At 35.8% G+C, this 14110-nt stretch overlaps 1 protein-coding gene across 3 annotated transcripts in view; it reads left to right on the top strand.

The window, feature by feature from the left end:
- The window catches only part of LOC136036251 (inactive dipeptidyl peptidase 10-like), a 209248-nt gene that overhangs the window by 125214 nt on the left and 69924 nt on the right, over positions 1-14110 (top strand). For all 3 annotated transcript variants that reach the window (XM_065718370.1, XM_065718368.1, XM_065718371.1), the window contains 2 exons: positions 5441-5571; positions 10429-10552. In XM_065718370.1, coding sequence (XP_065574442.1) covers positions 5441-5571; positions 10429-10552 — 255 coding nt within the window. The remainder of the gene's footprint in view (positions 1-5440; positions 5572-10428; positions 10553-14110) is intronic.

Raw genomic sequence — 14110 nt, 5'->3', positions numbered from 1 at the left:
GCTTTCGGTACTTATCTGATGTACCGTACAAGGATAGAACCATAGCTAAAGCTCTTGTATCGGTTGAATCATTCACTTAATCATAATCTATGAAACTGGGGGCTAAAGGGGTCGAATAACTCAAGAACCTCTCAATTGTTATTCTAAGAGTAAAAAATTTGGTCGAAGTATCCTCTTCCATTCTTAAAACCATACTACCCTTCCTTAAAACTTTATTCACAGCATCTATAAGTCTGAAAATTATCATCATGCTAGGTAATGTGCTGGCGACAGAAACCAAGCAAATGTTAAAACTACTACACTGGCTATTATCACCTTTCTTATAGAGGGCTATTATCAAAATTTGCCTGAAAATCGCTGGGAACTTTCCTTTTTTCAAAAACCACATGCATAATCTTCATTATTTTATTTCTAACTTCACAGCTAACATATTAAAAAAAAGTAATAACAAAAATTACCACGCTAAAAGCACCTGGAACTTTGTTATTTTCAATTATTTTGATATTAATTAAAAAAAAAACTATCCAAAAAAAGAGATTTTTCAAAAAAGTAAAGACCATATTAAGCTTAAGATCAGTAGAAATAAAAGCATATAATAATTCAAACTCAAGACGACCAGAAATTTTTATTAAAGAATAAATGAAACCTAAAACAAAAAGAAATTAAATAAACAATCATAGCAAACGAACATACAGCAGGGACTAATATAAACCAACAAATAAATCATAAAACTAAGAAAACTTAAATTGGATATGTAAATCAAGCTTAAAACGAATAAAAATCACTACAAACAAGAATTTGGCTACCGCCCCCTTCCCTAAATGTTACATTCTAAACTACTGCGTCATTGTCACTTAAAAAGAACACTAAAACTTCCAATTTCCAATCAAATTAGCCCCTTCTGAAGTTTATCCGACAACGCCTTCCATATGAAGTGCCCTAGTGAAAAAAATATTAAACCTAATTAAGGTATACTTATTCATTTATTTTTGCACGTGTTAATTTATGTTTGATATGATCGTTAATTTTAATTTCTGTTCGTTTTGTGCTTTATCTATGCTTTAATAGTAAGTTCTGATAGTTTTGAGTTCGAACTAAAGTAGGAATTAACTTCTGTTGGTCTTGAATTGAATCTGGCTGTTACCCTATTATTGCAAAGCTTGTTTTTATGCAAAGCTTTTTTTTTCAAGTTAATTTATGTCTGTTTTTATTACCAAACTTTTTCATTAGTTCATAAAACGATACAGTTTTCATGTCTTACACTTACGAAACAAAATATATATTTATAATTTGTTAGTTACCTGTTGAATTGTATTATCATAGGAGCTCATTTCTGCTTAATTTTAATATGGCTCGTTATTTTTCTTTGACTAACTCCTTTTTTGGAAGGCTTTTTTAATAAAATTCCGTCCGTTTTCAATTGCCAATGTTTTTTATCTATAATGAATATTTATCCAGTCTTCATTTTTCTAGCGTTTGAATGACATCGCCTTAACATTTTCCAACAGTTCTACCTTAATACCTTCAACCTCTTGGAGACTTAGGATCATACAAGTTTACTTTCTCAATAACCAGCCATATATGTATAAACAATGTGCAGCTTATATAACGTGCAATACTCATCCCTGGGGCTGTGGGGGTTGTGTCATCCTCTGAGGCATAGTTATTTTCTTTTTTGACTATTTTGCAAAAGATGGCAATTCTAAAATTTTGGTAGATTTTGGTAAATGATCAGCTGATAAATAAGATATTTAAAATCAATGAATCAACAACAAATGTGGAACATTGACCTATTACATTATTTTCGGAATGCATCGAAAAATAACCAATTAAAAGAATCATCGCCAGATTTGAGAACAGATATAGTAATTGAAAAGTTATTTCATTTTGAACTTTCACATCTATCATTGTTTTATAGTTCTAAACAATGAAATTTAGGAAAAACGGAGGTTAATTTTTTGTTATATCTTGGGCTCCCAATTTTATTACTGAAACATTATATCAAATTACTCTGTAATACCAAACCAAGGAATATTTCTCTATGAAAAAATAGTTGTCGGGGAAAGTATTTTGTAGCAAGAAAATATTTTGTATTGAAGGGATTTAATTATATACAGCAAAGGGTATGGGTTCGACCAACCGAAACTTTTTTATAGCCCCCCCCCCACCACCAAAAAAAAGACATTTCATCCGTTTTTATTCTTTTATAAATTATAATTTGTGAAAGCTTCTGTAACAAGCGAAATTTATAAATAAATAAATAAATAAATAAATATATTCGCAAATTTGATGGCAGGCCGTTAAGCTTCTACAAAACAAAAATCTTAATTTGCATTTCTTCTAAATTTGCACAAGGAGAAAATGTCACTTGAATAATATTCATCAACTTCCTTCTTGAATGTCAGTAGGTTTGTGGAGCAGATTACTCTTTCTGGTAAGTTCTTCCAATGCTGAACCACTCGGTTGCTGAAAGTCCATCGGCCCATGTCCTTGTAAAAGCGTTCCGTACTCACTTTGTACTGATGTCCTCGGAGATGATTTTTATTGAACTGCACGATTCTCTCGGCTGGTACGTTATCATAGGCTCCATTGCAGAGCTTGTACATTTCAATAAGATCACCACGATGGAATCTATAGGCGAGGGTTGGGATTTCAAGCTTTCTAAGCCGCTCTTCGTAGGGAAGGAAACGTAACCTGGGAGAGAATTTAGTTATCCTCCTCTGAACATTTTCGAGAGCATCTATGTCCTTGTTGTAGTATGGTCTTGTAGAACAATGTCCATACTCAAGAATCGGGCGGACAAGGAACTTATAGAGCGTAGCAAGTATTTTGTCGTCCTCGCACGAGAAGTTTCTTCTGATCATACCAGCAACTTTGGAAGCCTTCTTGACGACAGCTTCATAGTGGCTACTGAAGTTCAGTTCAGAATCCACTAAGATGCCTAGGTCTCTTTCTTCTTTACTAAGAGTGAGTGCAGCAGAACCAAGAGAGTATGACGACGAAAATTTTTGTGGACCCAGAGTGAGGATATGACTTTTCTGGGTATTGATTTCCATGATCCACTTCTTCATCCAGTCATCGATTCGTTGGAGATCCGCCTGCAGGTGGTGAATGTCTTCACATGACGAGATGACACAATAGAGCTTTGTGTCGTCCGCGTAGAGAAGGATGTCAGATTCGATGCCCTCAGCTAGGTCGTTGATGTAGAGATTAAACAGAAGAGGGCCGAGGATTGACCCCTGGGGTACTCCGCTGTGCTAATGAACTCTTAACAGCAATATGGTAAATATTTTGCACTTCTGTAAAAATTTTGATCGTATCTGTTTTGATCGTATCTGTCCGAGGGTTAGTTGCCTTCTGGTCACTTTTGACTCTTAAAATGGAACCATAACTTTCAATTTCCAATCAAAACGAGCCTCTTCTAAATTTTTTGCGACCAACCGACTAGCCGAGTCGGTTGGTGCGCTGGATTTGGAATCCTTTGACTGAAAGGACGTCGATTCGAATCCCAGTGTACCCAATTGTTCAGTTTGGGACGGGAGTCAGTGGCGTGACTCTGTAAGCTTAGCCAGAGTCGACCCAGCTTTAAATGGGTACCTAGAGAAATCTAGGGAAGGTAAACAGGAAGGGTGTGCGAAAGCACAGGATGGTTCCATTGCACTTCCTGGCTGAAGGGCCAAGAAACGGAGATCAGCACCGACGGTAGTCAAGAGGGGTAAGGACCCCAGTGCTTGCTCTAATTATCGTCCTATCACTGTGTCTTGTTTTGTTAGTAAGCTATTTGAATATGTACTGCTACCGGCCATTAACTCCAAGTGCAATTTTACACCCTTCCAGCTTGGTTTTAGAAAAGGTATGGGCTGTTTTCAAGCTCACCATATTGTGGGCCGGCTAATGAAACAAGCTGTTGCTCAAACAAGTTCCCTGTATTGTTTGACTGTTGACATATCTAGTGCTTTGGATAACGTAATTCATTCAAATGCTTTGTTTTCTCTAGCAGCCTCGGGTGTTAACCTTTCTATTGTTTCCGTGCTTAAGTATTGGTATGCTAATTCTTAGTTAGGGTGAAGTGGAATGGTACGGTAGGGAGTATATTCCTGTTAAAAAAGGCGTTAGGCAAAGTACCGTGTTATCCCCGAGCATTTGTAAATGTGTTTTAGCTTCGTGTCTCCAACGTCTTCAACCGTCAATTTTTTACAATGATAATTTAGGCATTAGTCACGTTGCATATGCTGATGATGTTCTGCTTCTTAGCCGGACAAAAAATAGTCTAATTACCAACTTCTACCGGCTTTCAGCCGCACTATCCACAGTAGGCCTTTCAGTTAATGCCTCCAAATGTGAGTTTTTGTGTTTTGGGAGTCCTCCACCAGCATCACCTCTTTGCTTGGGTTCTTCAACTATACCATGTTCAGCAAGTATTAAATGGTTGGGTCTCTCTTTTTCCACGTCACTTTCGTCTACTTGCTCCGCTATTACGTCCAGCGTGCTGAAAAGTATGCGGGTTGGATACGCGAAAATTTCACCAAATCGTGGTCGGTATAACCGAAATGGACTGTGCCGTCTTTATTCTAGTTTTTGTGCCCCTGCTGTTTTTTATCTTTCTGGTTTTGCTTTCCTCCTTCGCAAGAAGGATACAAAGAAAATACGCTCAGGATATTTTAAGTATTGCAAGTATTTGCTGCGTCTGCCTCGGTGGTATCGGAATCATACAGTCGTCTCTAAATTTGACATCGTTGATGCGCCCTCGCGACTGAAACATTTATCTAAAGATATATGTCTTAAAACTCGGCAAATGATCGGTGTTTTTGACCCTCTTTGGCCATTTTTTGAATGGAGGTAATTTATTTATGTTGTATGTTGTTATGCTGCTAAGTTATTTATGTTGTTATGTTTTTTGTCTTGTTTTTTCTTTTTTTGTGAGTTTACTCCACAGTTTAATGTACTTTGTGGGTTATAAATAAATTATTATTATTATTATTATTATTTTACCCTTCCATAAAAAGCTTATATTACCTGGGACATAAATTACAAACCTTGACCCCGGGATTAGGGGAATTGTGTCAACCCTGGAGGCATCGATATATGACTTTAAAACTATTTTAAACAAAATGGATGTATGAAAATTTTGATTGGATGCATTTGGAGGAAAGAGGCTATGGGAGAGGGCTAGTTGCCCTCCGATCACTTTTGACTCTTGAAAAGCGAACTATAGCTTTAAATTTCAAATTGAATTAGCCTCCTCCAAAGTTTACACAACCGCTCCTTCCATATTATGTGCCTCTGTAGTTGTTTCTGTTTCTGTGTAGTAGTTTCTGTGTAGTTGAAAATTGTAATAAATCTTATATCTAAACTGAAACTCACACTATCCCAATGGAAGAAAACTGGATTAATCCAATTTTTTTACCACTTTGAAAGTTAATCCAGTGTTAAATTCTAGGCTGGCTTAAAAAATCCTGTTGCTACGCTGAATATGGTAGATCTTCGTGAAATTTCAGCAGTCAAACCAATCGATGGGATTGTAAGAGTCAGATCCAAAGAAATAAAGCCCCCGCTTCTTATTAGAGATCAGTAAGTGCCATTCCATTTATATATTCTTTGCCGTGAATTCTTTAAGAGAAAGTTTTAATCTAGAACCAAAGTTTGTACATTTGTTGTCATCTCTCATGTAATATTCAAACACCTTCCTTGTAAAAATTTACAGTCTTTGGGGATCATACTTTTAATCCAAGAAAGGTCAGATAGATCTCAAAATGAAACATAAAACGGAAAACCAAAAAAAAGAGCATGATATGCAACGGAAAAGGCCAAGACAAAAATTAAGAATTAAAAAAGCTAATACGTGAGAATCAAACAATTCGTGGTAACGAACTATGGAGCGACGCGGCTCAATAGTAACCAAACTCTAAAAAACGGAATTTTCATATCAATAGATATATCAAAGGAATTAAATTTTAAATATATAAAGCATTTGTAGTTTCCTTAACCCATTCATCAAGTTTAATCTTACTCGTTAAAAGTTAAGAGCCTGAGAAAAGTTGTCTTATTTTTGAAAAAAAGGAAAACACCCCTGAAAGTCATAGAATCATAATGGAAATCAAACCATCAGATTCTGCGTATCAGAGAACTCTATTTGTCCTATCTGCAAAAATGAGGAAATTTGTATTTTTTGCCAGAAGAAAGATCACGGATGTGTGTTTATTTGCTTGTTGTTTTATTCCCCAGGGGTGATCGTATCGACCCAGTGGTCCTAGAATGTCGCGAGACGGTCATTCTAACAGAAATTAAAAATTCTAGTGCCCTTTCAAGTGACTACAAAATTGGAGGGCAACTAGGCCCCACATGGTCATTTTTCTCAAAGTCACCGGATCTAAATTTTGTGATAGCCTTTTTGCTCAGCATAGTCAAAAACAATTTAATAACTATTTTTTTGAGCACAACTTAATTCTCCACAATCCCCAGGGGAAGGGCTGCAAGTTAGGAACTTTGCCCATTGTTTACATACAGCATTGGTTATTGGGAAATATACAGACGTTCCAGGGGGAATTTTTTTTCTGGTGGTGGGGGTTCAAGGGGGAGGAGGTTACGTGAGAGGATCTTTCCACGGAGGAATTTATCATAGGTAAGAGAATTTCCATGAAAAGGGCGCTGGATTTTCCAGCATTATTTAAAAAAAAACAATGAGAAATTAAATAAAAAACATGTTTTTTTCAACTGAAAGTAAAGATCAACATTAAAACCTAAAACGAACAGAAGTTATTACATATATGAGGGGGTTCATCCCTTCATCATTACCTCGCTCTTGAGGCTAAAGTATTTTTAGTAATTTCAAACGAGCTATTTATTCTAATCAAAACGGCCTTTGTGATTTGGGAGTCATTTTAAAGAACTGGAAAAATTCAAACTTTAGTGTAAAGAGCGGGGTATTGACGAGGGGCCGAACTCCCTCATTATCGTAATAAAAATCTACGAACATAGAAGTTCGTTACGTAAGTCAATTCATAAGTTAGGTGTATTTATTACTAATAAAAACGTTCGTAAATAAAATTAAGAGCCCTAGTAGCCTTTTTAAGTAACCAAAAAAACTGGAGGGCAACTAGGCCTCCCCTCCACCCCTTTTATCTCAAAATCGTCCGATCAAAACTTTGAGAAGGTCATTCAGCAAAAAAGCCAAAATTATTATGAAAATTTCTTTTAAATCATTCATGCACGATGAACCAAAATCAAAACCTGCATTAATTCAAAAAAGGTCAGAAATTAAATAAAAAAAAGTGTTTGTAACTGAAAGTAAGGAGCAACATTAAAACTTAAAACGAACATAAAGTATTCCGTATATTAAAGGGAATGTCCCCTCCTCAACACCCCGCTCTTTACGCTAAAGTTTGACTCTTTGTCACAGTTCTACTTTTGTTGAGGAGGGGACAGCCCCTTTCATATACGAAATTTACTTTCAGTTATAAGAACTGTTTTTTTATTATTTGATCCTAACAAAAAGTGAAGTCGATAAAACCAGAACTGAAAAAAGAAATTATTTAAGGATATTTCACCGTAGGATATTATTTCTTTTACTATATTAAACACAAAAACAAGTTTTTTAAACTGCAAATAAGTAGCAACATTAAAACTTAAAAAGAACAGAAATTATTCCGTATATGAAAGGGGTTGTCCGCTCCTCGACGCCTCGCTCATTACGCTTAAGTTCGACTCTTTCTCACAACTCTACTTTTTAAAACGATAAAAAAAACTCTTGCATAGAGAGCGAGGCTTGAGGAGGGGACAACCTCTTTCATATAAGCAATAATTTGTGTTTGTATTAATTCTTAATGTCGCTGCTTACTTGCAGTTAAAAAAAACTTATTTTTTGTAAATTTAATCTGTGAACGTTTTTGAATTAATGAATGTTTCGATTTGGGCTCACCACACATGAATCATTAACACGAAATTTGTATATTTATTTTTTTTGGCTAAATGACTTTCTCAAAGTTTTGATCGGACGATTTTGATGAGGAAATGGGTGAGGGAGGAGGTCTAGTTGCCCTCCTGTTGATAATAAATATACATAACTTACGAAATAATTTACGTAACGAACTTCTATATTTGTATATTTTTATTACGTATATGAGCGGGTTCGCCCCCTCGTGAATACCTCGCTCTTTACACTAAAGCGTGAATATTGTCCCATTTGTTTTAAGAATGACCCCCTGAATCACAAAGGCCGTTGAATAAATGATCGAAATTACTAAAAATATTTTAGTGTAAAGAGCTATGTATTGAGGAGGAGACGCACCCCTTATATGTGTAATAATTTCTGTTCGTTTAAAGTTTTTACGATGCTCCTTAATTCCAGTTGAAAAAGCTTTATGTATTCATTTTCTCCTTGTTTTTTTTTAAATAATACTAGAAAATCTTGGGCCCTCTTCTTGGAAATTCTCTTCCCTCATGATAAATTCCTCTAAGGAAAGATCCTCCAACATAACCCTCTCCCCCTGATCCCTCCCCAACGCGAAAAAATCCCCCTAGAAACGTCTGTGCACTTCCCAATAATCATTACTATATTTAAACAATGGTCGAAGCTTATAACTTGCAGCCCCTCCCCCTGGGACTGTGAGGGATTAAGTCGTCCCCAAAGACTTAATTATTAGGTTTTTCGAATATGCTTAACAAAATGGCTATCTCACAATTTTGATCCGGTAACTTTGGGAAAAAAGAGAGTGAGAGGGGGGCTAGGTTCCCTCCAATTTTTCGGTTACTTAAAAGGGGCAATAGAACTTTTAATTGCCGTTAGAATGAGCCCTCTTGTGACATTCTAGGACCACTGGGTCAATACGATCAGCCCTGAAAAAAAAAACAAATAAACACGCATTCGTGATCTGTCTTCTGGCAAAAAAACAAAATTCCACATTTTTGTAGATAGGAGCCTTAAACTTCTACAGTGAATCTGGTGGTGTGATTTTTGTTATTTTTCTGTGACTTTTATGGGGTGTTTCCCCCTATTTTCTAAAACATATTTGATGAAAACCTATATATTGAAAAATTAGCATAAAAATACGATTCTTTTGAGGTAACTATTGGTATTAAAATTCCGTTTCTATAATTTCGATAAAACGGTTTTACAAAATTAGTTATTTTGTTGCAAAATAATCCTCTTACTTCTTTCCACTACTGTCATTCTCCTAAGTCTTGCATTGAATCTATTCCCCTGGTGATTTTGTAAAACCTTATTACCCTCATTAGCTAATGATTCACTTTTAAGAAGAATTTTATAAATACAGTCAATATTAAATTACCTGTATCTCTGTTTATTGAAATTTTAGCCAATTTTTTTTATTATTATTTCAATTGCTTCCATAGCCCACTGTGTCAAGCCTCTGTCATTTTAAAGAGATGTCGCATCTACTAAATTTATACTAGGCTTTCTAAATCTTAGAGCTTTATCTATTGACTTACAATGCTCAATAAGTCGTTCAGCAAAGTTATGGTGGTTACAGTTAATGTAAAACTTTCCAAAAGAAAAAGGAATACGATAAACACACGACTACCCAAATTGCCACGACTCCGGTCCTTCTTTCCAAAAGAAAAGGAATACGATAAACACACGACTACCCAAATTGCCACGAGTCCGGTCCTTCCCAGAATTTAGAAAGCTACTTAATGATCTAATTGACTCAAATCATATATCAATGTTGTTGTATTTACGTAAAATTTGTTTTACTTTTTCACCCAGACCTAGTGATAGGGTAAAGAAATATAAATGTTTGTCAAATTCAATTCGGAAGACTGTGAAACTGCGTTTACTTTATTATTATATTAATGTGTCTATTTTCTCTTTTATGAATTTAATCGGAAAACCATTATAAAATAAGATATCTGTTAAATACAATAATTCTAAATCAAGATATTCCCAGGAAATTCAAGAAAACACAATTCCTGTTTTCACTAAAACCGCGAGGAAAGAGTAAAATTTAGACATCTCTCACTCTGTGTAGGTTTTCTATATATTGAGAAAAGAAGATCTCTTTTATGTTTCATTATTTTTTTCAAACTCACCTGTATATTCATTGTTTTTTTCAAAGCTATTTAAATATTAAAGAAAAATATATAAGGATTCAAATCCGTGCTTCCAAGTATAAACTACGTCATCCATGAATATTCCCCAAAAACAAAGGGAAAGTCTAAAACTCTGAATAACGGATGTTTTAGCGAAAGCCATGAAAAGATTTACCAACAGAGGACAAAGAGAAGCTCCCATGTGCAAACCAAATATTTTTTTTTATAAGAAATCTCCTCTAAAACAGAAGCAAAAAGAACGCAATACACAGACATTTACTTAAAATAGGCATTTTCACTTAAAAAAGACCTTGCCTGATATGTTTTTCAAAACCAGTCTGCCAAATTTCACCAGCATATATGATTAATCTCTAATTTCAGGGAACATTATTTCACCTCTGTCACGATGTATGACTCAAACACTGTTTCTATAGTGTGGCTTGATCGCCTCCAGCAGATGATTGTTCCAACGGTGTGCCGTGGCGGTATGTGGTATTGTCAACCGGTAAGTGACCTTTTACATACATATTGGCATATTTGAAGTAGGGTCCAAGCGATATATCGGCCGACCGATATTGTCGGGCCTAAAACTTCGGTTATTGGCTAATATATTTTTTTTTTGGCGCAACTTGTCCAGAAGATAGTGTCAAATTTCCTCAGGTAATTTTTGCTTGCCCAGTCCTTGGGGGGTGGAGCCACCAGATAAGTCTGACCATAGTAGAGAGAGTAGTACAGGTGAGTAAAATGAAATCAAATTATATTTGTTGCCAATACACTTGGTGCAGCAATGTTCTAAATGTATTATGACTTCAAAAACGTATATATACTATGAAAACAACAAAAAAGAATACAATAACCCATACCTTTTGTTTAATGAATGTTCACTTGCGTGGGAGAAAGATCCAAGATTAAATCGGTTAAAACCATAATATTCTATCAGAAGCACAGCTAAGGAGGAGAGTGGTCATATTAAGGTGGGGAGGGAGAGCCCCAAGGTGTTGCTGCCGCGTGTCAATACCTTGAAAAATTTATCTTGGAAATTTAGCTTGTGTGTGCACATTTGTCGGCATACTGGACGATTTTGTCGACGCATTCCTTAAATCCCTCCTCCAAACTTAAAAATTTAGCTGCACAACTGTGTCCAGTGTGCCGAGCTTGGATTCATTAGTAAGAGACCCTAGCATATGAATGTAAAGTAAAGTTTCCCCATTAATATGTGAGTCCCGCTGTTTAAATATGGGTTTTGAATGATCCATTTCAATAAATATCTTACACCTCTTTCAATCAGATTTTCACGTATTTGTGTTTATATAACTAAACCGGCTTCTTTGATTAATCTTTTTTCTGATTTGCCACTTCTGCAAATATCCACCAGAACGTGTATGTGCTCAGAAGCTCCTCATCAGAAAAGGTAAAGAAAATAAAACGATTCTTGTAAATGACCTAATTTTTTGAATCCACAGTGAATTACTGATACTGTTCTTTGATTTGTCATAGAGCAGGAAGAAACACGTGAATATAAATATGGACAGAGAATTGGGGGTTTAAACTTTGGGTAAGGTTTTTTCCGCGGGGAAAGGTATTTCAAAAATCAGATAACATAACTTTAGTGTCGACACAACCCCCAGAGCCTGGGGGTAAGTGTTGTAATTTAGGTCCTAGGGGCATATAAGGTTTTTATGGAAGGAGTGGTCGTAGAAACGTCAGAGAGGGCTCACTCGATTTGAATTTAGAAGTTCTAGTGTCCTTTTTAGAGTCAAAAGTGATTGGAGGGCAACTAACCCCCATGCCCTTTTTCCCCAAATGTATCTGATCAAAATTTGAGATAGCTGTTTTGTTGAAAATAGTTAAAAGATCAAATAACAGAAACTTCAGGGTCGATACATCCCCTAGAGCCCGGATGCAAGTGTTGTAGGTTATGCCAAGGGGACATTTAAGGTTTTTAGGGAAGGGGGTTGTCACATAACTTCAGAGGGGGTTCATTTGATTGGAAATATAAATTTCTAGTTCCCCATTGAAGAATCAAAAGAGATCGGAGGGCATCTAGACTCTCCCCTGTCTGCGTCCTCTTTTCCCCAAACACATCCGATCGAAATTTTGAGAAAGGTATTTTATTCTAAATAAGCCAAGAACCAGATGTCGAAAACTTTGTGGTCAACAAAACTCCCCCATAGCCAAGGGGCAAAGGATGTAAGTTGTGACCTACGGGCATATACGGTTTTTGGATTTATGAAAAAGGTGCCACATAAACTTTGGAGAAGTTTTAACTGATTGGAAATCGGAAGTTCTATTTCCCTTTTAAAGAGTCCGATGTGGCAGGAGGGCAAATAGCTCCCCACTGCCGTCTTTTCCCTGAATGAATCCGATATAACTTTTGAGATGGCCATTGTGTTCAAATTAGTTTTCAAAGATCATATAAATATGCCTCCGAGATTAACATAATCCCACAGGACCCGGGGGTATGGGTTATAAGTTATAGCTCAGGGGTAAATAAGTTTTTTTATGGAAGGGATGGTCACATAAATCTTGGAGGAGGCTCATTTGATTGGAAATTGAAAGTTCTAGTTCCTCTTTAGGAGTCAAAAGGGATCTGGGCGCAACTAGCCCCCCCACGCCCTATTTTCCCCAAATATATCCGATCGAAATTTTGAGATGGCCATTCAGTTCAACATTGTCCAAAAATTTTACAGCAATTACTCCATGATTAATACAGTTCCAATGAACCCGATAGTTACAATTTATAACCGAGGGCTATTTAAAATTCTTAAAGAAGAGATGGTCGTATAAATCTTGGAGGAGGCTCATTTGACTGGTAATTGAAAGTTCTAGCTACATTTTTAAAAGTCATAAGTAATTGAATGCCAACCAGCCCCCAACCCACTACACGCCCTTTTTTTCCTAAATTTCCTAATTTTTTTTCCTTTTTTTCCTAAATTTTTCCTTTTTTCCGTTAACATGCAAACTTTAACGGAAAGTGTAATAGAATAAGCTTTAGAGGAGGCTCATTCAATTGGAAATCAAAATTTCTTGCACCGTTTTTAAGTGACGAAAGTGATGAGGGTCGCCAGCCCCCCATCCCGCGCGTTTTTTTCGCAAATTTATTCGAGTAAAATTTTTAAATTGCTATTTCGCTCAAAATAATCAAAATTCGAATAACCATAACTTAGAGTGCGAAAAATCCCCCATAGCCCCGGGGCAGGTGTTGTAACTTATACAAGGTCCCCATAGTTAACACATAAGGTTATTGTGGAAGGGTTTGTCGCATTAACTTTGGAGGGGGCTTATTTGACTGGAAATTGAAACTTCTACGTCTTTTCTTAAGAGTCAAAAGTGATCAACCCCCTTCCCCCACCTTTTCCCCCCAAAGACATCTGGTTAAAATTCTTAGATAGCCATTTTTGCCAAAATAGTCCAAAGGCCAAATAACTATGCTTCCAATGCTGATCCCCCCAGTCCCCGTGGAAAAAACTGTAAGCTGCGCAAGTTGCTTATTGTTACTTTGTTACTTTGATACTTTCTTTACTTTGATTCTTTGTTACTTTGATATTGTTACTTTTATACTAGTTTTGATACATGAATGGTTAAAACAAAAAGAAAATTTTGAAATAGGAACTTTTCAAAGAAATACAAATTTAAAGAAAAAAATTCTTTGAACTTTTCAAAGAAAAAAAAGGAAGTTTTTCAAAGAAAAGCCAAGGCCATATTAACTTAAGATCAGCAAAAAAAACAAACTCAAAACAAACAAAAATTAAATAAGAAAATCATAGCAAGCAAACATACAATAGTTACTAATATGAATGACTAAATAGATCTAAACGATTAAAGCTTAAACCTCTACAGAAAAGAGTTTGGCTACTGCCACCTCCCCTAACTGCAAAAGACTGTATGTCAGCTGACTTCATTCTTTTGATTCTTTGATTCTTTCTCTTAACTCCATTTTTAAAACAGTAAGAAACTTTAGCGTAAAGAGTGGGGCGTTGAGGAGGAAAAGCCCCTTTCAAATACGGAGTAATTTCTGTTCGTTTTCAGTTTTAATGTCGCTCCTTACTTTCATTTGAAAAAA

This window comes from Artemia franciscana, chromosome 15 (assembly GCF_032884065.1).
Source record: "Artemia franciscana chromosome 15, ASM3288406v1, whole genome shotgun sequence".
NCBI classification, from domain to species: domain Eukaryota; kingdom Metazoa; phylum Arthropoda; class Branchiopoda; order Anostraca; family Artemiidae; genus Artemia; species Artemia franciscana.
The sequence above is the reverse complement of the archived record's forward strand: the minus strand, read 5'-3'. Positions and strand labels throughout refer to the sequence as shown.